Here is a 25,136-nt window from a genome sequence, read left to right on the forward strand (position 1 = left end):
TACAGTTGTAAAATGCAAGTTATAAATATATAAATACATTTCCTAATTGAACAATTACTAACCCTTCCCCGACCCTTCCTAGTACAAGAAAACTATCAAATGCATGATTTACTTTATGACCATGATTGTCTGTGCTACAACATGAATAAAATAATAAAAATAATAAGCATGACAACAAAAAGAAAAGAAAAGAAAAGAAAGACAGGCAGACATCCACAATCTCTGTTATGCTTCAATTAGCTCTCTCCAGTTCTTGACCCATATTTGGTATGTAATCCAAAACAGAGAATTTCTGTTGGTTTTGGAAGCATCATCTGAAAATAGTTGCAGGAAGAGGGATGGTATGCAGTTCCAATGTATTTCTGCCATAGGTTTGATGCTTATCCCATTTTGACATTTTGACCTGAGATCAGATTAAAAAAAATGTTTTCTACATCCTGACAGTTTTCTGAAAAAGCTATGTTTCTATGTCAGTGGCATCGTCAATGGCATTTTTACACTATAGATGTTTATAATAGGGGCTATAGCGCCCCTCACAAAACTAGAGGTTTGGGCTGCTACGCAGACCTCACACTTCAATATGTCTGAGTCATAGTGTTGGCGGCTTTGTCAGACTACCCATGGTAGATTTGACCCATCTGTCTGGAGATATATTTATCTGTCAGTCTCTGTCCCTGAGTCATCAGTAGAATACCTATATATGGGTATTCCAATATACACTATGGGCATATTGGTTGGATGGTGGTTCTGGACAACTGGATACCAACTACTCGATGGTTATGGCTGTGTCAGAGTGACGTCAGAGGTCTGCACCCCCGGTTAAATAAAAGGAGCTTTTTTATTTCTATAATTGTTTATTTTATTTGGAAAGATGGCTACAACTAAAAAATCAATGCTGAAGAAGCAATGTGGGAAGAAGCAGGGTGGGAAGTCGTTGAGGAGGTCGTTCACACTGGACTGCACCCGCCCCGTTGAGGATGGGATCATGGATGCCGCCAACTTTGAGCAGTTTCTCCAGGAGCGCATCAAGGTGAACGGCAAAGCTGGAATCCTTGGCGGTGGTGTGGTGTCCACACAGAGGACCAAGAGCACAATTGTTGTGAACTCAAACGTTCCCTTCTCCAAGAGATACTTGAAATATCTCACCAAGAAGTACCTGAAGAGGAACAACCTGAGGGATTGGCTGCGGGTGGTCGCCGACACTAAGGGCAGCTATGAGCTGCGCTACTTCCACATCCACCAGGATGAGGAAGAGGAGGATGAAGATTAACTCATCCGCTACCAGGGGGCCGTAGCGATAGTTATGCGACAGCCACCGTTCAGTCCCATTCTAAGAGCACCTCCCCAAAAGGAGGAACCGAAAATCGGCTAACGCAAATTTCAAAGTCTATTTAGGGGTCTTTAGAAGTTTATTAATATGAACAGAAACCCCCAATACAAATTGACCGCTGCACTAGCCTTAATAATAGATAAAACACATCCTAAATACATTCTGAAACCAGATATAATGATTAAGGAAAGTTTATGCATGCACTGTGTACTATAAACTGTATAATTTGGCGATCTCCCGAGGGGTCCCGACCGCCAGGTTGAGAAGGCAAGATTCAGTTGTGGATAGGTCACCGTTTTCAAATCATCTGGTTCACTTTTTTCTCCTTCATAAGACTCCCAATACCGGGTGAAGCGAAGAGCAGTGAGTTGATGAAAGATAAAGGGGAGGGAGAGAACGATTTGGTAGAGAAGAGATTTCCAAAGGTCGAAAATACAGCGGCTTGTCATAGTGGAGCCTGTAAACCAATGGGGAGTGTAATCTTTGAAAAGAAAAAAAGAGATGTTTAAAAAATGGAGAGATATATTCCCCACATAGCTAGCTGTGATTGAATGATAGATTGATGCAGGCTGTCTACTTAGTGAAGGACACAGGGGATAGACAGGAGATTAGGCACCGTTCCCATCGCCCAAGGAAGGGAATCAAGCCAGGACTGTGTGCTATGCATGTGCAGGCTTCAGGTTTTGATCATGCCTCTCTTTCATGGCAGTGTGTTTGCGTGCGTGTGTCGGCGTGGGTGCATCCTTACAGACAGCTATGTATGTGCCAATTAGCGTATGGGTTTGAAGTCAGCCTGTATACCTTTCCCCAGTTATAACCCCACATTAGCATATCATTTGCATCATATGCATCATGTACAGTAGGCTATCTATCTGTTCAGCAAAACACTGGAAAGAGGCTGAGACACTGCATTGACACTATCCATACACACATTGTGTGCATGTGCAGTGTTTACCGCAGAAGACTATCGCCTTATTCAGCGAAGAAAATATGTACAGAGACAGACAACAAGTCAGCCTTCTAATACTGTACATTGGTTCTCTCAAAAGCTAAATTGGTTCTCAGCTGAATGAACCAAATGGACCCTTACTGCTCTCTAACACTGGCACTGGTCTGTACGGGTCCGCAATACGGCAGCGTTCAAGTCCCCCTCTCCCCCGCAGTTGTATGCAGTAGAGTCACGGTCTGCACCCGGTATATTGGTTCCATTCGTACACTCTCAGAGTTGCGGGCCAGTAAGGGTCCATTTGGTTCCATTCGTACACTCTCAGAGTTGCGGGCCAGTAAGGGTCCATTTGGTTCCTAACTATCAACCGTTCAGCTCCGGGGACACACGGGTGTCTTTGAGGTGGTTCCCTGCTAGCGGAATGATTGATAGTTAGGAACCAAATGGACTGTATCGTTTTCTCATCACTGCCTTTGTGTGTCTCTTGTAGCGGAGGATATATGCCACAGGCTTGTTTAAAAGCCATGTTGGGCGGGAACCCCTTTTGGTGTTAGCATTATGTTATGCTTTAGCTATAGAGGGTAGGCGCATGCATAAAGTGAATGGCAGATCGAGTGGCAAGATGAGTGACAAAGTGAATTTAATGTTTAAAGTAATTTATTGCAATCAAATAGGACTTTTCTCTTTGCATGTATGGGCTGTCAAGGCCAGAAAGTAGTTTTTTGCCACTCAATAGGCGTTCCCGCATAACTTTCGGGTATGATGATGATGTCACACACATTTTTAGAATCTGATCTCAGGTCAAAATGTGTTAAGTACGAGGCGACATATTTTATTCATATAGTGTCTGTTTGTGTCACTCACTGTTGTATATTGCTCACTGTCGGGTGGAAACCTTGTATGTCCAAAAACTTCTGGAAATAGAAATGGATCCACTGTAGTTATCATTTATTAAGATATTTCCAAAATAGCAAAAAATTGCTGATCAACAAGTTCACAATGGTGCAAGCTTGGGTAGATCGGCTATGTTGTGATACTTTTGCACGACACTGTTGTACGATGAAGTAGGACATAAAAAAACATAAAAAGTTGAATTATGGAGACACAAGTTTTATGCCCGTTTGTCCAAAAGGAAAATGTAGAAATGGTCTGTGAGAGCCGCATTGTGTGATCTTTGCCTCCTGAGGGCATTGTGGTTCACTTCCAACACTAATGGAAGCGTTCGAACTGCGCCCGCGTGCGCCATATCATCTGAGGACTTACCTTTCCGATATTAAATTAGCATTTCCAGATTACAGCACTGTCTCCTTTCACAGCAACGCTATCTCCAGCTGCAGCGTCTCCATCGCTATTGTTCAGTGCGGGGTGGAGGCACGGTGGTCGGTGCGTTGGTGCACACAGATATGGGAGGGCCGCCGCTGAGAGGGCTAAACACAGCCAGGCTTTTCTCGGTATAGTTTACAATTGGAGTGCCATGTTTTTTGAGGAGCGCTCTCCCCTCCTATGCCCAGCTCTGTGTGTTTGTGTGAATCATAGCGATGATATGATTTTGGCTGAGCATCTCATAGTGATGATTTGATTGGCTGAGCAAAGTACATATTGAGGATAAAAAGTGAGGACAGAAAAGTGAATACGCAAATTGCGATTGGCCGCAATCAGATCATGCATGATGATGTATTGTATGATATTAAGAGTGCGAGATTTTTTGGAAACCCAGTAGTGTGACGAGGTGCCGCTGACTGTGTTTCAACTCGTGCGTTTGGAAGCATCACAGCCTGACCTTGTCTTATTTTAAGTTGTACGTCTCTCAGTGATTTAAATAGGTTTTCAATGTAATGAGTCCCGGGATGCAGGGATGGTCTTTTATGAGTCCCACTTAAACGATGTTAGGAGTCATATTTTGCCTTTTTTTTTTTTACAAATTGCAGCATTTAACTCCCATTTCATTTTATACGGTTATGATGTGGTTATATTCATGTAGAAAACAGAAGAAGAAATGATTATTATAACTAAAGCTAGCAACATAAACTAGAATAAAACACAGTACCGTAGTACAGTAGTGCATCACGTGGATGCAGAGGTAGTTGTTTTATTGCGTCCCTTATCTATGAACTGCGTTTTGGGATGCAAAATGCACCCTATTTTAATCTCTGGTCTCTTTATCTGCACACCAAATGCTGTGTCACCAAGAGTATAATCCATAATGACCCAAACAGACTCCCCCCTTTGGTCACAGATGAGTGAATCCTCAGGCACCGCTGAGGCAGAGGGTGGATGTACTGTATAGACTGTAAAGTCCTATGTGTTAATGTGACTCTGAGAGGCCAGTGCAGAATCTCCTTCGGGTTTAAGTAAAGATGGTCACTCCCCCCTCGTGACCTTCGCTACTTTCCCTTACTTGGGACTCTGGGGGATGACGATTTACTATTCTGTCCATATCGGGTTGCAACTCGAACAGGGCTGAGTCGGCTAAAGGAACTTCGGCACGTTCCACACGGCAACTTGCTCGTTTTAGCGCGCTCGGTGGTGTCACTGTCTCGTGGCTCTAGTGTGCTTGAGATGGCGCCCCTCTGTCGCGGTCTAAAACTGTGCATTATCGTAGCGTTTATAGTAGGAGGGGGGCGTGGCCATTTACTCCAACCCGAAGGAGATTCCGCACTAGCCTTGGATATAGTGTTAAAAATTTAACCAAATGGCCACTTGTACAGTTACAAATGGTTCAATTAACACTGATAATGTCCCTTTGTACATGGACTTATCATACTGCACACCCCGGTAGGGCAGGGCTGGGCCAAATATGCGGTTTACAGTTGGGGGCTTACAGTCAGAGACATATTTAACCACTGTGCCACACGGTACCAAGCTGAGTAGAGCTGGGAAGTGGGAACCACTGTGCCTCGATGTGTACCAAGCTGGGTTTGATCGCTGTAGGGTGGGGGGTTGGAATCATGCAGTCAGCTTTTGTTCACACTGGGCTGGAAACGGCTCTGTAGATGCACGCACGCACACACACACACACACACACACACACACACACACACACACACACACACACACACACACACACACACACACACACACACACACACACACACACACACACGCAAAAGGATGTGTGCTAACATATGCACAGCCTTGGGCAAGTACATGTGCAGGCGCTTTTTGCATGCAGGCATGAATGTAAGGTAGGCCTACTCTTTTATTTATTTTCATATATATATATATATATATATATATATTTTCTATTACTTACTTCAAATCACGCACAGAATAGACGGAGATATCCAACATAATTGTCTCTCAGTGGGTGTTTTCCGTATAATAAAAGGAACTCTGTCTTCGACACAAACATTCCTCCCACTCAAATTAAGCCATCTGATGTGGGTCTGTTTGCAGCATAGCAACACCAAAATGCGTACATACAGTACTACAGTCATTATGATGTCTTATTTAACTGGCAAAGACACACACACACACACACACACACCCCTCCTACTGCGAGACATGCTGCTGCCGCAGAGCCTAATTGAAACACACCCACAGACACATCAAACATCACATCCTCCCATAGCATCAACACCACTTCCATTGATCAGCACGGGGGGGGGGGGGGGGGGGGGGGGGGGTTCTGTTGTAAAATCAGAGAGTAACGGAGATTTTGAAAACATGGCTAACTAGAAATGCACTCTGTCGAGCTGCCTACTTGTGCGCAAGCAGAGCACGCAACATACGAAGCCAATCCAATTTTGCACTCTGCTCGCGCAAGTACTGACATACAACACCCATATCTGCTGGGAGAAGTACAACAATGTGCAAACACAGCAGCAAGATCCGTGAGCTGGGTGGCCCAGTGGTCCAGGTGCATGCCACATATAGGCTCTGGCCTGACAGCGCGTCGTGTGTTCGAGTCCCGTTTGTGAGGATCTTTTCTGCATGTCTTCCCCTTCTGTCTCTCTCTCCCTCTTTCCTGTCTGTCTTCACTTGATACTATCAATAATGGCAGAAAAGCAAAAAAAACAAGTCTTTAAAAAAAGGTGCTGTGATAGGAGAAATATATCAAATGGAACACAACCACTCTAAAGTCTAATCATTGTGTGTGTTCCTGCACTAGCTGCATCGAGTGATCTCGGTACGTAGATATTGATCTATTGGAGATTCTGACTTTCAATTGAATTGAATTATTGTGTGTGTGTGTGTGGGGGGGGGGGGGTTACATATGTGCGATGCCAGAGCAGCTATATCATATGTGCCTCAGTGTCCCTCTGCTCTGCACACACGCACGGCTGCATTCCAGTCATATAGGCCTACTGTGGAAGATTAATATCAATGCTGTCGGGTGGAAACCTTGTAACGTAATTATCAGACAAAACAAGCATTAAACTCTGTCCATGTCAATGGCGTTTTTAATGTTTGTTTAAGGGAAAACAAACATTAAACCTGTATGGGGCTAGTGCCCCTCAAAGAATATATATATTCACTTTTTTATTATTTACGTTTTAAAATACTGTAACAAAAATAGCTGTTCTATAAGCTCACAACGTACCTCTATAATTATGTGACACTTTGTGAGCTTGCTATTTTCACCATTGTATGACATTGCGATATTGTTTGGTGAAGAAGTTTAACACAAAAACAGTTGAAACATGGATGGAGAATTGGAGATACAAGTTTTCTTCCCGGACAGCAACGATGGATAGAGAGCTCAGCTAAAGGTGATTGATGCCATTTGTCTTTTGGCAAGCAATCATACTACCTGCACCAGACCAGTATGTTTGGTCTCCTTCACTCTCTCCTATATGTATAATCTCTCTCTCTCTCTCTCTCTCTCTCTCTCTCTCTCTCTCTCTCTCTCTCTCTCTCTCTCTCTCTCTCTCTCTCTCTCTCTCTAGAGAGAAGTCAGTTAGTGTGATAAGTGATATTTATAGCTGTGACAGCAGCTGGGGGAAAGAGTGTGCACAGCATAGCAAGACAGCGCACCAGGAGAGTTGGCCATTCAGTGGCACAAGGGAATAAAGGTCTTTGTTTTCATTAATTGCCCTCTTCAAATTCTCTCTCTATCTCTCTCTCGCATACTCTCCCTCTTCTCTCTCTCTCTCTCTCTCTCTCTCTCTCTCTCTCTCTCTCTCTCTCTCTCTCAGAAAATGTGTTCTCACACCTATAGCTTTGAAGGGCACATTTGTGGCTGATGGCATCTTTCCCTCTGTAAAGTAATATCTGTGGTGTTCATTTAACTCTGAGAGTGTACAAAATTGACCGCCTTCACTCAAGCGTTGAATGCCCGAATATTGCTGTGTGTGCGTGTGTGCACACACACACACACACACACACACACACACACACACACACACACACACACACACACACACACGTGCGTTTGTGATTGCGTGCGTGTGAAACATCAGGAAACCTGCCATCTATTCGGGATTTACAGTTAAGTATAGAGGGTGTGCTTTTTAAAGGTCACAGCACGATTCACCTGGCCTTGATTTCTGAGTGCAGCTGATTGGCTGGCTTTGGCCCCCCAATCAACAGCAATCACTGCACCTTTGATTGAAAGTGACAGCTGAGCTGTGATGAGGGTCTCATCATCATGGCAGAGGCTGGATGGAATATAATGGTTGGTCTCTGTTGTTGGCTCAACTGTACAGTACTACGCTCAGGTCACCCCTGTTTAAAGTAACTTTTTCATCCACGACGACTGTAGCACCTTTTGGCACATTAACGGTACATAACTAGCCAAATTCATGGGACCGCGCTCACGTAAATAGGCTTGCGTTGACGCACCGCGACTGCTCCGTGCAAAAAAGGCAGGTCTCATTGAAGATTAACTATAGGCGAGTTATATCGCTTTTTGAAAGGCTTTTTTAGACTTGCCGTTTAAACCATTTAGACCTGAGGCCGATTCTTTAAAAAAAAGGAAAAAAAAGTTTTCTGAAAAACGTATGTTTCTATGTCAGTGGTGCTCAACTTTTTTCATGTAAAGGACCCCCAGGATTATCTGTATAATTTGGCCGCGGACTCCCATCTGAAAATAGGTTGTTCCAGGGACCCCCCAGAAGCAAATATTTGAGTTAAAAACGTTTTAATTAGAATATATATATTCAAAGATTTTTCAAAAATAGCAGATCTACAAGCACGTAGTGTGGCACTCGGTGGAGCTTCTAGATCTGCTTGGCCATTTGAACTATTTTAAAATGTTTTTCAAATTAGTAAAAATGTGGCATGTCCCAAGGAGGTATATGCAGTAGGCTATATTATACAAATATTTGGTAATTGTTTGTTTATGTCATGTTTCTTTTTATTAATTTATTTTTCTCTTTTTTGTTCATCTTACTTACTCTACTATTTATTTTTCCTTATTTTGTTGTATTTAAATTTATTTAAATTCTTATGTTTTGCCTCCCCTGGACCCATGGGAGGGTGAACGGGAGGATAGGCTGGGCAAGGCTGGGTCATTCTGCGGGGAACGTAGGAATGTCACCAATAACAATAACGATGTAAAACTAACCTTGTACCTCTCCCTGAATAAAGAAATATATATATTTTAAAAAATGCGGCATAAGTTTAGGTGTAAGGGGTGGTACAAGATATAGCCGGTGTACTGTAGACTGAAAACGATCTCACCAAGTAAAGTACAATAATTCGGAGGCACCCCTGGACTTGCGCGAAGGCACGTCTGGACTTGCGCCAAGGCAAATATTAAATACAGTTTTAAAATACATGGTGTAGTTACTTTGAATAAAATATCTGAGTACTGGCTCCAGCCAATTATGGTTTTCTCTACGTGCTGTCGTTGGCTCTGATGCTGTCTGTGTGCAGTCGTAAATCTGTGCTGCGCCAATACTTCAGCTCAATAATGTTGGCCATGTTTAGCTCCACTGGTGCCTGAGAGCGCCTCCGCTTTCCCTCCATAATCAATTTCAGCGCTGATCATATTTGTATGTCTGAGCCTCCTGTATCTGCTTACGCAGCATTACCAATTTCTGCCTTTCATTATCAGGTGCGCGGCTAACCGTGTCGGAGAATAAGAAGGTGTGTGTGTGTGTGCGTGCGCACGTTGCACACTGCATATTGGTACATTAACTGGACATAAAGAGAGTGATGAAGTGTAAAGAGCATGTTTTGTTTAGTCACTGCGACTATAGATACAGTTGCCAGCCAGGGTTAAAATGATAGCAGGTGTTTAACACGGCATCCGTTGAAACGCATTGCATTGCACATGCATGTAGTTGTGACCCACTAGCCAGCTCAGACACGTCAACATGTTGATTCATATTCAATACAAATGCAATCTATACTGTAGGTAGCCTACTATAATTCACTCAATCTCGCTCAATCTCTGCGTTGTGTTGAAAGGGTTAGAGACGGACCCAGAACTCTCTTTGGAGACAACCTCTGCATGTGTATTACTGTAAGTGCATCGACTCCTCTATAAACAAAGTGAAACAAACACCGTATAAGTAATTTGCAACTCAAAGTCTTATTTTGTTATACAGGGAAAGTAACAAAAGACACTCACCTCATTCCAATACGGAAAAGGTCAAGGAAGAGGTGGAGGAGTGGCAGGACATTTATAAGGGGGACAGGAGGATTGGACTTAAAGGAGCTGTGGCCACTAATGTACTGTAATGTACTATGTTAAATACCTGGAGAATGGAGTCAGGTGGAAACAATTATTTGTATTAGATTTTGTGTAATTACAAAAATTTAAACTGTTACTAGTCCCCGATTGGCTAACCCGACACGTCTGCAACTGATTGGCCGAGCTTCCCATAAGATAACGGACCTATAGTATAAGTGTAGGTATTTGTAACAAAGTATTTTTTTTACACTGTGGTATTTACGTCCAAAATCGGAATACTTCTTCAACCACTGGAAAATGTATATTGATTTACTTTTCAAGCCACTGAGGAAAGAAATGAAAGAGCACGGCTGGACTGACAGAGTTTAGTTCATTTAATAGTTAGTCCAATATTTTCTCTTCATATTCACTGAAACTATAGAGGGTTTACGTTGCCAGTGTCCACAGTGAGTGATCTACATTAGTTTCTCTGTATAACAACATTAGTCCTGGAATCAATCAGGATTCCACATTACATTAAAAAGAACATAAAAAAAGTGATGCCGTTAAATGCTGAAAAAGTCAAATAGGTGCACGTTAGTATTTAAAAACAACAGACTACAGATATTCCCCATATGCTGTATGCTAAACGGCAGAACCCCTCAAATTAGCCCTTGATGCTAATGGCTAGATAAATCAACAGCAATCCAATAAAGCAGATGGAGAGGCTTTGGGAACATTACAACTTTGCTCATTCCGTGATTACTTTGACCTTAGTTGGGGGGAAAACGAATTGATAGTTCTCGCACGCTATACCCTCAAAGAAAAATGTTAGTGCCAAAGAGGCAAACTTGTACCATTGCTCCCAAATTGTATCAGGACTGTAGAAGGAAACTAGTTAATTGGTATAGTTATATAGAGCAAACGTTATATAGAGCAGTGGTAGTACATTGGTGAGTAAATTGGCCTATCCCCTTTTTTTTCTGTTTCCTAATATATATATTTTTTTAAATCTAAAGATTTAGAAAAGTTTAAACATGAAAAAACCTTAATCAATTAAAAACAAAGCTGCTTTGAAATTTGAGTATCTGTATATATAGGGTCCATTTGGTTCCAGTCTCTCAGAGTTACAGACCTGTATATATAGGGTCCATTTGGTTCCAGTCTCTCAGAGTTACAGACCTGTGTATATAGGGTCCATTTGGTTCCAGTCTCTCAGAGTTAGACCTGTATATATAGGGTCCATTTGGTTCCAGTCTCTCAGAGTTAGACCTGTATATATAGGGTCCATTTGGTTCCAGTCTCTCAGAGTTACAGACCTGTATATATAGGGTCCATTTGGTTCCAGTCTCTCAGAGTTACAGACCTGTATATATAGGGTCCATTTGGTTCCAGTCTCTCAGAGTTACAGACCTGTGTATACAGGGTCCATTTGGTTCCAGTCTCTCAGAGTTAGACCTGTATATATAGGGTCCATTTGGTTCCAGTCTCTCAGAGTTACAGACCTGTATATATAGGGTCCATTTGGTTCCAGTCTCTCAGAGTTACAGACCTGTATAGGGTCCATTTGGTTCCAGTCTCTCAGAGTTACAGACCTGTATATATAGGGTCCATTTGGTTCCAGTCTCTCAGAGTTACAGACCTGTGTATATAGGGTCCATTTGGTTCCAGTCTCTCAGAGTTACAGACCTGTATATATAGGGTCCATTTGGTTCCAGTCTCTCAGAGTTACAGACCTGTATATATAGGGTCCATTTGGTTCCAGTCTCTCAGAGTTACAGACCTGTATATATAGGGTCCATTTGGTTCCAGTCTCTCAGAGTTACAGACCTGTATATATAGGGTCCATTTGGTTCCAGTCTCTCAGAGTTACAGACCTGTGTATATATAGGGTCCATTTGGTTCCAGTCTCTCAGAGTTACAGACCTGTACTTTAGGGCCAATTTGAATCCCCCTCAAGGAACCCTGCAGGTTCCCTGGTCTCCACTTTGAGAACCATTGGGAAAGAAAACGACATGTCAGCCCCATGGAGACTTGTATCAGATTCCATTAGCAGTGTTTTGGCTGAGTGCAGTCTATTGTTTGAAGGTAAAACGCATTCATCTCTATTTGTTTGTCTTTTTAGGATGGGCTGTAGAGCGCAGGATGGCAATTATTATTATTATTGTTTGTTCCATTCCTGCTGAATTGATACAGTACAGTACACCATCCACATATTTCCTTCATAAACATAGTGCTGAAAGAAAATTGCAACAAAGCAAGGACACATTTAGAATATGAATATAATAAGTGCTTCTCTTGTTTAGTTTAATTTTTGAAAAAAAAAAACCCCACCTGATTTTTCATCAGGGGTTGTTCCCAGCCTGGCTGCGTGCTAAAGTTGAGAAAGACTTGCATGGTTGCCATCGCCATCAGGGTGTTCTACCAACACATGTACGCATGTTATTCAATCAAATCAATCAATCAATCTTTATTTCAGATCCATGAGGGAGATCCATATCACGAACAATACAATATAACAGGAAATATAAAATAAAAATAAAGATAGAAAATAAATAAATATAATACACATTTCCCCAAACAGTTCAGTTTCTGACATACAAACATGTGCACCAATGGTTCCACAATCTAGATGAGAACCTAACCGATCTGCGTGTTCAGTCTGAGCAGGAGCGGGGATTAACCCATTTTGGGCCGGGAACCCCTTTTGGTGTTAGCATTATGTTATGCTTTAGCTATTGAAAAATAGCAGATCTACAAGCTCATAGCGCGCCACCGAGTGGCGCGCTGCGAGCTTGTAGGTCTGCTATTTTTGAAGAATCGAAGAACGACTGACATAGAAACATGGCATTTTCAGAAAACTGTCAGGATTGTAGATCAACAGTGATCAAAATGAATGAGCGGGTGAGATCATGGATCTGAGTGGGTGAATATGAAGTATGCTGTAAAGCACCTTGGAGTGCTCTGTGCTCAGAAAGACTACGTCTAAACGCAGTCCATTTACCATTTATATTTGAGTGGCGGAGGGAGCGCGGGGGTCCATAAATCTGACAATTATTGAGATGTACTGTTAGTAGCAAACCAAAACAAGGCATGTTGAACGCAACGCTCTCACATAAATGTCCCTGTGGAGGAAAGGGGGGAATTATTCATCCCCCCCTCCCCTCCCCGCCTCCCCCTCGCCCGAAAATCAACCTTGAGGTTTTATAACTTGCCGATGATGATGTTTCGCCGCTACATGAAAGCAATTTCATCCGCCAGTGAGATCCTTGACTGGCGGAAATCACACACACACACACACACACACACACAGTTTGTACTATGTACTTGTGAGGACAAACATTTGCTGACGGCGATTAACCCTGAACCTAAAGCTGAAAATGGCGGGTTGCTTGTGACCTTATCTCTCTAGGTCGTCCTATATATTATATATTTGCTGTTTTCTGTTGGCAACTAAGTATATACATCAGGCTGATTCAGGCATAATACAGTAACCTAACCTCTAAATGCCTAATCTCAACCATACTCCCCCTTTAAAAATGACAAAACTAACTGTTTCCCTTATTCTGACATTCTACTGTACATGTGGAGACATCTTGCCCTCACAAGTATAGAGATACAAGTACACGCGCGCGCACGTGCACCGTTTGATAACGTGCAGCCTGCTGCGCGGACAGACGCATGCATGGAGGTGCCTCGGCATCAATCACCATGCAGCGCGCTTTTTAATAGGAAACAGAACCGCGTAATAAATAACACAAGTCATGCGCATACTGTTACTAATGATCTTTAGATTAGCCATTATGAGGAGCAAAACGTGCCGGGAGTCAATTATACTCGTTGGAGGCGACTGCGTCCATTGTAGTACAGAACACCCTGCAACTTCAACCCTGGCGAGGGGACATTACAGCATGGAGGGAGAAGGTGTGTGTGTGTGTGTGTGTGTGTGTGTGTGTGTGTGTGTGTGTGTGTGTGTGTGTGTGTGTGTGTGTGTGTGTGTGTGTGTGTGTGTGTGTGTGTGTGTGTGTGTGTGTGTGTGTGTGTGTGTGTGTGTGTGTGTGTGTGTGTGTGTGTGTGTGTGTGTGTGTGTGTGTGTGTGTGTGTGTGTGTGTGTGCGCGCGCCAGCGAGAAAGGCGATATAAGCAACGGGGACCCCCAGGAGTACTTGGGTGAATTTATTGATACTAGTTAATCTTAATCTTGCCGGTTATTAGTGTGGTTTCCTTTGGACAGCCAGATTATATTTATTATTCTGACCCCTGTAACGTCATCAGACATCATTATCATACCGTACATAGCAACCACACTTGCATCCTTTGCATTATCATTATTGAACTACTTGTTCTTCTGGTTACTGTACATGTGTCACTGCTCTCTCTGTATCTTATCTGTATCTGTAAAATTGTGTTGAAGATTAAACTTGTGTTCATACTGTACATAGCTGTTTGACGGCAGTTAAAGGAATTCTGGACCAAATGACAGACCATACCAGACCAAATCACGTCGAGCTAGAAACATGTGCTCCTTGCAGCACAGGTCTCCACCAGGGCACGTAGGTTATTGTGGGCCAGAAATGTTTCACAGCAATCGGACGCTGCGTTCATGATTTGAGGCACGTTGTTTAATTTGAAAGTGCCGTTATAATGGAGGCTCAATGAGCTGGATTTAAAAATCCCATAGCTGGTGGGGACGGAGGCTCGCCATAGTAACCGGAGCAATGCTAAAAGGTACATTATTAGCTTTCATATATGTATTAGTAACCAAGGCAACCCCTCCCACCACTACTTCGGTAGCCTCGATACCCAGGCTTTCATTTCGTCCTGCGCACTACTTCGGCAGTTTGATGGTCGGACAACAAAAAAGACGTTGATCGTTAACCATCTCGTTATGGCGTCTTTGAGCAATGACACTGAAGGCCCATCTGCTCTCACATTATGGGCTGCTCTGGATAAAGAGGGGGTAAATAAATGGCTGTCCTGTAAATGGTAAACAGTGTAGCTTAAGTTTCATGGCTGTCTTGCTGAGTGCCCCCTATAGTATTGATGAATGCTTAAACAACAGCCCACCTGGGAGAAGAGATGGAAATGACTCAAGGTTATTTCTACAGCTATGTGCTATACTCACACTGAGTCTTAGATCCATCTCTGTGTTATAATATAGTATGGCGGTTCCCAAAGTGGGGTCCGGGGACTCCTAGGGGTCCTTGAGGGAGTTCCAGGGGTGTTCAAACTGGGGGTCCTTGAAATTAAAATGGTTGAGAATCGTGATAGAACCGTAATAATTTTTTTTTTTTGGGGCACAGGCCCAAAAGCTCAACGGTTAAGGATTAACCTGTGATGTCATTACATACTTATTTTTTCTCCTATTCACTTGGTCATTAAGGTCCACAATGAGAGGTCTGCTCTGCTGGAAACATCGCAAAATTTTAATCATACTTTAAGTAGCATGTGACATGTCAAACTAGGGGGTTTTCATGATTCTTCCACCGCTGGATAACAGTCTTTTCATTTCAAGCCTAAATGTTGCATTTCTCCACCTATCGCCCTTAGCTACAAAGGAGTTAAGAACAGTACGAGTGTACGAGTCAAACCTGTGCTGTGTCTTTAATCCTTATACCCTCGAGCTGCTGCAGAGTTATCGACTTAGACACTTTTAGTCAACAACATCAGTTTTCAAATAGACGCTGAAAATGTCTTCACCAGAAGAACATTGCTTGTTCCTCTGCTGATCTTATTTTATGACTGGGTGTTTTGTCAGCCAATAGACAAAACTGCAACCTTTCTACACCTACAGTACAAGCCATAGATGGATACTGTACGTATATCGCCTAATACATCTTCAGAACTGTATTAACCCATTTTGGACTCTGCCCCAAGAGAAATTGTGGTAAAGTATTTTTTTAGCTTTCTGGTGTTCATACTAGTTCTATATCTTCAACACAGTTGTGGCTCTTGGAGGCAATTCATAAGTGCAGTCATTGGACGCGGTCCAAATTATTTCACGCAGACCGTTGTCACCCACAATGTTAATTGGCCTACAAGCTACTGTGGTTGAAAACGCGCTGCTGAGTCAAGCGAGAGGTTTTGCGGCCAACAGAGCTGTCTACATCAGCCGTGTGCTTTAGACTAGATGTGCTCGGTAGTAACTCAATTCACATCAACGGTAAAGCAACTGCATATATCTTGGGTCTTCTCGACAGACCCATCTGGCAGGGCTTTTTGATGAACTTGCTGTTCAAAATACCCATTTCTTCATCCATATCTGCTTGTATTGCTGTTAGCACAGTCTCGCAGAACATGCCACACAAGCATTTTGTACAGACAGTATGAGTGAGTGACAAATAAAGCCTTCTTGATTATAATTGCCATAAAATGGCAATAGAATTTAACACACTAAGTTTAAATTAATGCTATACTAGCTGATTTCTGTGTCGGGCAAATTGTCATCATGATATGTTAATGCAAATGGTTCCATTAAAACAAATTGCGTTATCTTTGACAGCCGTAATAATTACACTTCAGTTTTGTTTGCAGTCTTATTCTTGATATTATGACATCACTTTGTTAATCATGTTTTACAGCATGATCAAAAGCCAGTGATCAAATGTAGGAAAATGTGAGACATATTACCTAATAGTGAGACATTTCCACTGGCTGCTAGCGGGCGGTAATTAGAGAGAATAGTGACACATCTGTCATCATTTAACAACTCACGCTTTTGTGATACAATCCTGGACTCCCGGTGAGAGCTGTGAAGTTTGTGATTATGTGTTTTTCTCCTGCCTTCCAGTGTATTCATCTCCCTTGTAAAGCATAATATATTAAAAGTTATACACGCACGCATATATATACACACACATACACTATGTACTAGTAATCTGATACACTGTATGACAAGCGGGGTCTGTTAGACAAGCTAAGTAACTTGGGGGAAAATATAGAAAAATAATCTTGATATCGAATCGCAACAACCGTTGAATCGCAGTATAATTACGAATCACAATCTAAATTGAATCGGTATCGAATCGGGAGGTGAGTGAATCGTCCCACCCCATATAGAGTGAAGCATTGCTCACATGCACACGGTGGCCATTTTGCTCTCACTCGGGTCAGCTGAGGACGGCATAAATGCAAAATAGCCACCAATTACAGTACTTCTGTGTGTCCTTGTCCACCGAGCGGCCAAGACTGAAGGAGAGTTGAGAGAGAGAGAGAGAGCGAGGGAGAGGGACAATGAGTGATAAAGACAGAAGGTAGTGATTAGATTTGCCATATGTGTTGTTTCTCTCTGTCATAGTCCCTCCCTTGTCCTCTGGGAACCCCTTCATTCTGCCTAGGGATTATTTTCGAGATGAGGAAATAGGTGCGTGCGTGCGTGCGTGACTGTGTGCGTGTGTGCGTGCATGCTTGCAGTGACCCTACACCTGCTGCGTGGGCTGGACATGCCGGTATATCTACATCACCTCGCACTGCGTTGAAGAGCTGTGCCAAGTGCTGTCATCTCTCCACATTTCACCGTCGCTACATTGAGTTAGTGTTTTACAGCCAAAAGTTGAGTCGAGCTGAGTCATGGGAAGTTTAAAGCCGCATCACATAATGAAAGCAATTGCTCCTTTTATGTATAAATATAAAATGTGACCTGTCACTCACTGCTATGGCTGTACTGTACCTGTCATGTTTTAACGCTTCATCTCCCTTCCTTCTAACTCAGATGACTCAGTGTGAAAAAAGTGAGCTGTCATTAAAAACACCATCCTAAACCTTAATGAGCATTTATTTTAGAACTATTTAAAAATGCTGTACTCAAATATGCTCTCTCCACATTTTATCACCAAAATAACATCTTGAAGAAATGTAATCCTAGAAGATGCTATAGAAATGATTTATAGGTCAGCCACTGCTTCCAACAGCGTTCCACCGATAACATTATTTATATTCTTATTCTTTCTTCTTTCTTCTTCTCCTCAACTTAGTCACCATGCCAATTCCCCATCCATGTTGTACACTACCCGTTATCTGTCGCTGTTGCTAACCCCCACAGTTGGTCTGTGAAGGGAGTAGACAACCATATGTCTCCTCTGATAGAACCCATCCGCTTTGTTCTGCCTTACAGTGAGGACTGGAGTTTCACCAGTAAACAACAAACCAGCTCAGTGATTTCCCATCTGTGGTCTGTGGGGATATTGCAAGGAGGCCCCAGATAACTGGCAAAACACTAAGATGTTAACATTAATATAACACGATTTTCTTTTTCCTTTTGTTTGTTTTCATTGTGACACCGATAAATAGAAACAAAGTATACTACATTAGTTTTATTGATCAAATTCTTACGTTTACTTCAGGATGTAAAGTTTTTTTTTTTTTTACTTTTTTTAATTTTGGATAGTGCTACTTATGTTGTCAATTCCCAGACACACTTTTTCTAATGCTAAGGCAAGTGAAGTTTATAGCACATTTCAACAACAAGGCAAATCAAATCATAGTGGTTTTCCACTAAACATTAAAGCATTAAGGCATTAAGACACAGACATTAAGATAGAAAAGAGAACAGAGACACAGTATAAAAGGACATTTGAATACAATTACAAAATAAAGAATAGTTTAAAATAAAAGGGGGGAAAAACTAACTGAATTAAATTACAGTGCAGAATAAGCTATTGCAAAGAAAACCGTAAAAGGCAGCAGCAAACCGAATGGTCTTCAGATGCAAGACCTCAAGGTTTCAAAAGCAGAGTTGTCGTCGTCATAATCCTTCGACCGCGGTCGAGATCGTGGATTTCACAATATCACGCCAGACTTCCCGGTCCTTCATTGCCATCCCCAGTTCCTGCTTACTGATGCCTGTGTCCCTATAGCGATGACATCAGGGAACGACAGTTTTCTACCTCTGGTCTGCTTTGAGGCAGGACTCCAGAGAAGAAGGGAAGATATAACCTCATTGTCAGCTCTGTAGCAGTGGCCGACTAGTGAAGAAACACGGGGAAGGTTGCCGTATAATACTGTTACATAAGTAACATAAGTTGAGCCTTTTCATACGCCTGTAGGAGGTCGAGGCTAGGTCAAGTACTACGGCAAGTGCTGTGGGCTAAGATGGAGTCTGAAGAGGTGCGTTTTCAGACTGCGGTGGAAGATTGGGAGCGAATCTGCAGTTCTGATTGCAATGGGAAGTTCATTCCATAGTTTTGGAGCCAGAGTTTGGGACGTGTGGAGCGTCTGTGTTTTTTAGGGAGGCTACTTCCAGCTGATCTGAGCACTCTGGAGTGTTTGTAGGGTGCAATGTCTGGGAGTTTGTTTCAGATACTCAGTGGTGCTGGAAAGTAACTATACATTTACTTAAGTACTGTACTTAAGTAGGCATTAGTCCGAATATTTCCAATACTTTTACTTCTACTCCACTACATTTCAGAAACAAATATTGTACTTTTACTCCACTACAATTGTTTGACCGCTTTAGTTACTTTGTGGATTTTGATTATTTTTTACAAAACCGCATGATTTTGGCCATTTGAAAATAGCCGATCTACAAGCTGATCTGCTATTTTCTAAATATTTGTATACATTGAAAACTTGCAATGGGACATTCTGCATAATGAGTACTTTTAGTGTTGGTACTTTAAGAAGCTCTGTTGTTTCAGTGTGACCTCGCCCTTTAGGGCGTCTTACTGGTAGATAAAAGAGGAAAGATCATGGCTTACCGTATCCCTACACTCATGGACCCATGATGACATGACATTTTGATGAAAGCCCGGTGTAGATATATACTGTACAGCACTCTGTGCTGTCAGTTTGAAGTTTAGGCAGCCTCATACAGTATGTATGAGTAATGTACTGTAACTGTGAAGGAAAATGTGTCAGTGGAATAGCAGACGGCACAACATATCAGGTGGTTTTCAGCTACATTAAACGGCTTTGGCAGATTTGAGTGCTAACTGTAGGTTGAATCTTTTTTGACAACTGTATCTTTCAGAGCAGTTATGCGGTAGGCAGAGAGAGAGAGGGGGGGGGGAAGAGAGAGAGGGGGAGAGAGGGGAAATTGTTTGGCACATGTAAATGTGTTATTTTCATTTGGTTTGCAAATGAAATACTGTAGGATGTACTTTTTCTTTTCTGTTTCTATCAGGGTTGAATCTTCCATCTGTGCATTTCAAAAAAAGAAAATATAATTATGGTGACAGTTGGTGATGCGCCAAAGCCCACAACTGAATAAATGAAATGGTTTAAAAAATAAAATAAAAATCACACCCGTGTGAAGTGAGTGTTGCAACTCCATGTGGGGGTCCCCGGGGGGTCCCTGGAAGTTCCAGACCTACAGGACCACGGCCAGGGTGCTGGCCCTGTTCCGGCAAGCCGCCCCACGTCCGAAACGGTAGAGAAAGGACAGAGTTACCGTGTGGGGGTCCCTCTACTGTACTCTACTGTACTGTCACTGTACTGTACTGGCACACCCGAAATCATCATATATACAGTTAATATGTGCGTGTGTGTTTGTGTGTGTGTTAGGTTGCGCACAGGTGGTGAAAAACAGCCATGCTGTTTTCGTGCTCATACCCAGCCACCCACCCAGCCACACACACAGCTCTGTAAGGGAGTGGTTGCACCACTCAAAAAGCATGGATCTCACAAGACTATACAAAGCAGCATAGTAACCCGCAATCAATGCTAGTGACATCAAGGCTGTGGACATGCTTTATTACATTTGTGTGACGGTCAGAGTGGCCTTTATTTCAAGGCATGTTACAGTTTGGCCCATATCTAGCAAGAACTTTCAATGACCCCTTCCCTGCGTGGTCTTTCTCACACATGCCCGCGACCTGAGGGACGCTTTGGTCCATTTTGTCGGACACTTTTCTTTTACCACGTGTGCCCATGAGGTCCTCGGAGACCTTGAAGTAGCTGTCGGTGTCGAAATGGCTTTGTTCTCTGCTTCCTGTTGTCGACAATCAGCTCCTTGGCTTTATTGACGTTGAGTGTGAGAATGACTGCACACACATACATATTTTTTGCATTGTGGCAGTGTGCCTGTCTGTTTTTGTTTTTATTTAGCTCAAGCCAAGCCAATGTTACAGGGTCCATGTTTTGTGTGGCTCAGTGTGTTCGGGCCGGCACTAACACGGTTCCAAAACTAATTGGTTCCAATTCTCCTTTCACTGTGGGTAGATGTGTGGGATTGTGTTGCCGCTGCCACTGTTGGTGTGGGTCATGGGTTCAATTCCTTGCGTAGCTCAGTGCATAGCACTAAAACTTCCAAGGTTATGCATTTTGAATCATGTTGAGGCTATTCATGCTCCAAATGTAATAGCACTGTTCAACCGCTTTGGATAAAAGCATCCATTGAATGTGTTTCAGAGCGTGACATCCCTTCTGAATTTAGACTTGCTATCTGGATTATAAACTGATTGTGTTAATTTGATCGAAGGCGGAGAACATATTCAACATTCTGCGCCACACTGGATACCACCATCTTGCCCATAATTCAATTAAAAACCATCACGGATAACATGAAAAGGCACAGAGATTATTCCCATTGTGGGCCTCATGGTCCTTAATTAACATCCGTATCTCCTGCTTTGCCCGTACAGAGGGAGCTACGGGTGAAATCAGGCCAGAACTCCATAAAAATGCTAATCTGCACCACCTGCTTAATGCAAATGACTGCAGAGGTGAAGTTAAATCCAGCTTGATTTAAACCTGAATTATTTTTTTGCTTTTTTTTAACTATGCAGTGCTTGCCCTGTAGAGGGTATGAATAGTAGGCTAGATGTCAGCCAGGACTCAGGAGACAAGCTCAGGTAGCACACGGCTCCAAATGCTTAGTGTAATGGATCTCATTTTTAGAGTCTACTTATTTTAATAAGAATGCAATGGCTTCCTCAAAGCTTTTGTTTTCCTTTCAATCCTTACTTAAACTTAAAGACCGTCTTTCTCATCTTATTAGCATTTGGTCTGATGTTGAACGCACGCACACACGCATGCACACATGTAGTACGCACACATGCACGCACGCATATACACAAAGCTCTACTGTAGTCAGCAGCACTCGTGTTAGCTGCCTGGTCCTGCTGACACTGTGAGCGTTGAGGCCTTTCCCTCAGCAGCTCTTTGCATTTATAGTCACAAAAGAGATGTGGAGACTGTGGTTATGGGGAGGAATGTCACCGGGGCCTAATTTGATTCGTTTGTGTGTCAGCATCCTATGGTGTCTGTTCAGAGTCAGACTGGGATTTGAAAGCAGCAGTGGTAGCAACTACGGCTCCATAAAGCATCCGCTATCGGTCGTCATAAAATGTGAGGTATGCACATTAGATGGTAGCTATTATGCACACTATAGACTCTGAACATGCATTACTGTTCTGCCACTGTGAGACTGTGAGTGCAATACCATGTAAATAAATAAATAAAGCACTGAGCAGATAAATGGTACCATCTATTTACCCCACAATTATGAGCTCTGTGGAAAGCAGCCGTGCACAGAGCATTAGGGCTGAACAGACAAGATCCCCTCTATTCAGAATGAGAACACTGTCTGTCTGTCTGTCTGTCTGTCTGTCTGTCTGTACAATTCTGAAAATGTTGACAATGATGAGATGCCGAACATAGGGGCTCCAGTTTGAATGTTGTTAAACTGACACAATGATCTTATGACTTCATTTGCCAACTGGCTGGACACATAGCTGGGCTGACGGGCCGTTTCTCTTCCCCCACCGTGGCAGCGTTCAGCTCCATGTTCGCCCTCACAAGCGCGTAATGGAGCTAATGCCGAGCCCGGGCGTGGACAGCTAACGGGAAGGCCTTATGCAAACTTCATGATGTCCGAGACGGGCCCGGCCCTCCGTCTCCCCGGCCCACTCTATAAATGATGTTTAGCTCAGTGCTGCACTTACTCTCACCCTGAATTCTGCTCAATTATTGATGATCAACAGGGTCTGGGTTTGCTTTTAGTGTTCCCCTGTGGGCAGGCAGCCGGGCCCAGAGCTGCCTCCTGCACTCATAATATCATCACCAGGCAGACCCAGACGGCACACAACAGTCACTCTGCGCACCGCGGCCCATCAGCGAGTTTCCACCTGCCCCAGTAATGGATTTGTGAACAAACTGTGTGTGTGGAGGGGTGTGTGTGTGTATTGGTGCGTGTATACATGCGCTCATTTATTTTGCATGTGTCGCAAGCCTTTAGATTTTTTGCGGCGGCTGGTCCACGACAGCAGGGCTACCAAAAAGCGTAAAAGTCTCTGACTGACTCTGACTGTTATCGTCACAGTTATCATGTAAACAATCAGTCGGACTGTTTTACATGATAACTGTAACGATAACTAACTATATAAAGTGGATGGCAGAGTCCACACCACAACTATAATGAACAATAGAAACATTGACAGCCAATCAAAAAAAACAATGACGTCTTTGCAATCGGTCATACTCAACCTCACTAAGTATTGTGATGTGGAGACAACAATCTCGCCTCTCGCCTTAAGTTATAATCAATAATCTGTCACGTTCACATTATCCATAATATCCTTGACCTATTGCATCCGTATTTCAGTACCATGGAGACTCAGGAGAGCCCTCTCTCTCTCTCCCCCCTCTCCGCATGGGCTGGGCGCTGACACAGCTGGTGGTTGTCTGTTGCCACTGTTTACATGACGTTATCGTTTGTCAGTGTGGACGCTCACATCATTACCGTTATCAAGTACAAGTTATTATGCTGGATGTGAAGAGCCATTCACATCCGGCTGGCTGGCTGACTGACTGGCTGGCTGGCTGGCTGGCTGCTGACTGATCATTGAGTCACTGAGTGAGTGTGCTTTCTGGTATAGAGGGGCGGGTTGCGCATGGATCAATCGCTTGTATAATATCGGTTCACCGATATGAGCCTGGTAGAAAACAGCGGAGAAAACTGACGCCACTGTAGTTCACTCCCACTCCTAGACCAAGACATGTGTCTTGTTCCCCCAGGCTTTCATTTTTGAGCCGAACGCGAATGAAAGTAAAAGCCTGCAGGGTACCGAGCCTACTGGGTCAGTGATGAAGTCACTTCTTTGGTCAGCCAGCCGTACATTCTCCTCATTGCCCGTCACTCTTTCAATGATTCCGCTGCTTGAACAGTTGCCTAATGCGTCACCAGGGGCCGTTTACAGGGGAAGTGTGAAGTAGGACCCATCAGCTAAGTTAAGACAGCTGTGGCTTTTTGGCAAGGAGATTTGTGTTGTTTAAGTGCTGACAGAATATATATATATATATATATATATATATATATAGAGAGAGAGAGAGAGAGAAACTCTGTATGCTGAGTTATTACTAACACTTCAAAGTTTCCTTTGTTCTGATTTTGTGAAAACCGTTGCCGCAAGCCAGGCACAAGTATAGCATTAGCACATCGTAAAATACAGGAACGCATTGCATTGCACGACATTAATGTCGAGCCATGAAGAATTTATACAGCAGCGAGAGAAGCTAGGACTAATTCAGCTAAGCCTAATATGAACTTTTGTCCCTCCCCACATATATCAGAGTTATTCACTCATTTCCATATACATTAGAGGGGCAGGTGCTCAAAGTTCAAAAGGTGCACAATATCTTACAATAAATGCACCGTGCGTGTGCGCTCGCGCGTGCGTACATCCGTGCGTATGTAATCCATGTAACTTGAGAACCCTTTGCCCCACCGACTTCAAATTTCACACACGCGTTCCACACCACCACACAGAGTGCAGTGCCTGGCCTCTATACATGGTTGTCCAGAACCACCAGATAAAGGCTTGGTCAGGCTCTTTCTAAGTCCCCTCACCTGTAGAATTCACAGCCTCTGCTTCAGCCAATTGATTACCATGGCAACCTGCACACCTGCCATTTCAGTACTTAACCAGACGGTTACAACGGGTGCTTTGAGAAGGGGTAGTGCATACTAGGTTCCCAACTTGCATGGTTCTCCCACGGACAAAGGTCTAGTTTGATTAAAACACCAACATAATGCACAGCATAACCAGTTGGATTATTGCAACAGAACTCAGAACAGAACTCGTATAGCATGTAAGCTATTATCAGGCCAGTGTCTGTGCTTTGAATCAATTAAAAGGGAACACATAGAGAAATTGAGTCCCAAAATAAGTTAAAAGAAACCCATAAAGACTTAATATATGTTTAGAGCATATCTGTGGTCATAATATGGACACAATGTGTGTGCATTCTTATTTCAGGGGAAAAAGGGCCACACACACACGCACACACACACACACACACACACACACACACACACGTCTGTGTATGTAATTGGAAAGTAGTGTACCTCAGTGGATCATTAAT

General features: G+C 43.0%; 2 protein-coding genes across 2 annotated transcripts in view; both read left to right on the forward strand.

Moving 5' to 3' along the window:
- Positions 1-25,136, forward strand: part of fstl4 (follistatin-like 4) — a gene marked incomplete at its 3' end in the record, with an annotated part of 280,325 nt that overhangs the window by 47,047 nt on the left and 208,142 nt on the right. The gene's annotated exons all lie outside the window — the stretch shown is intronic.
- Positions 872-1,270, forward strand: LOC308327058 (large ribosomal subunit protein eL22-like; the record flags this gene model as incomplete). The annotated part of the gene is made up of 1 exon (XM_080780197.1): positions 872-1,270. One exon carries the CDS (start codon positions 872-874, stop codon positions 1,268-1,270), a length of 399 nt encoding a protein of 132 aa, XP_080636323.1.

Source organism: Protomyctophum bolini, assembly GCF_963924005.1.
Source record: "Protomyctophum bolini genome assembly, chromosome: 13".
In the NCBI taxonomy this organism is placed as follows: domain Eukaryota; kingdom Metazoa; phylum Chordata; class Actinopteri; order Myctophiformes; family Myctophidae; genus Protomyctophum; species Protomyctophum bolini.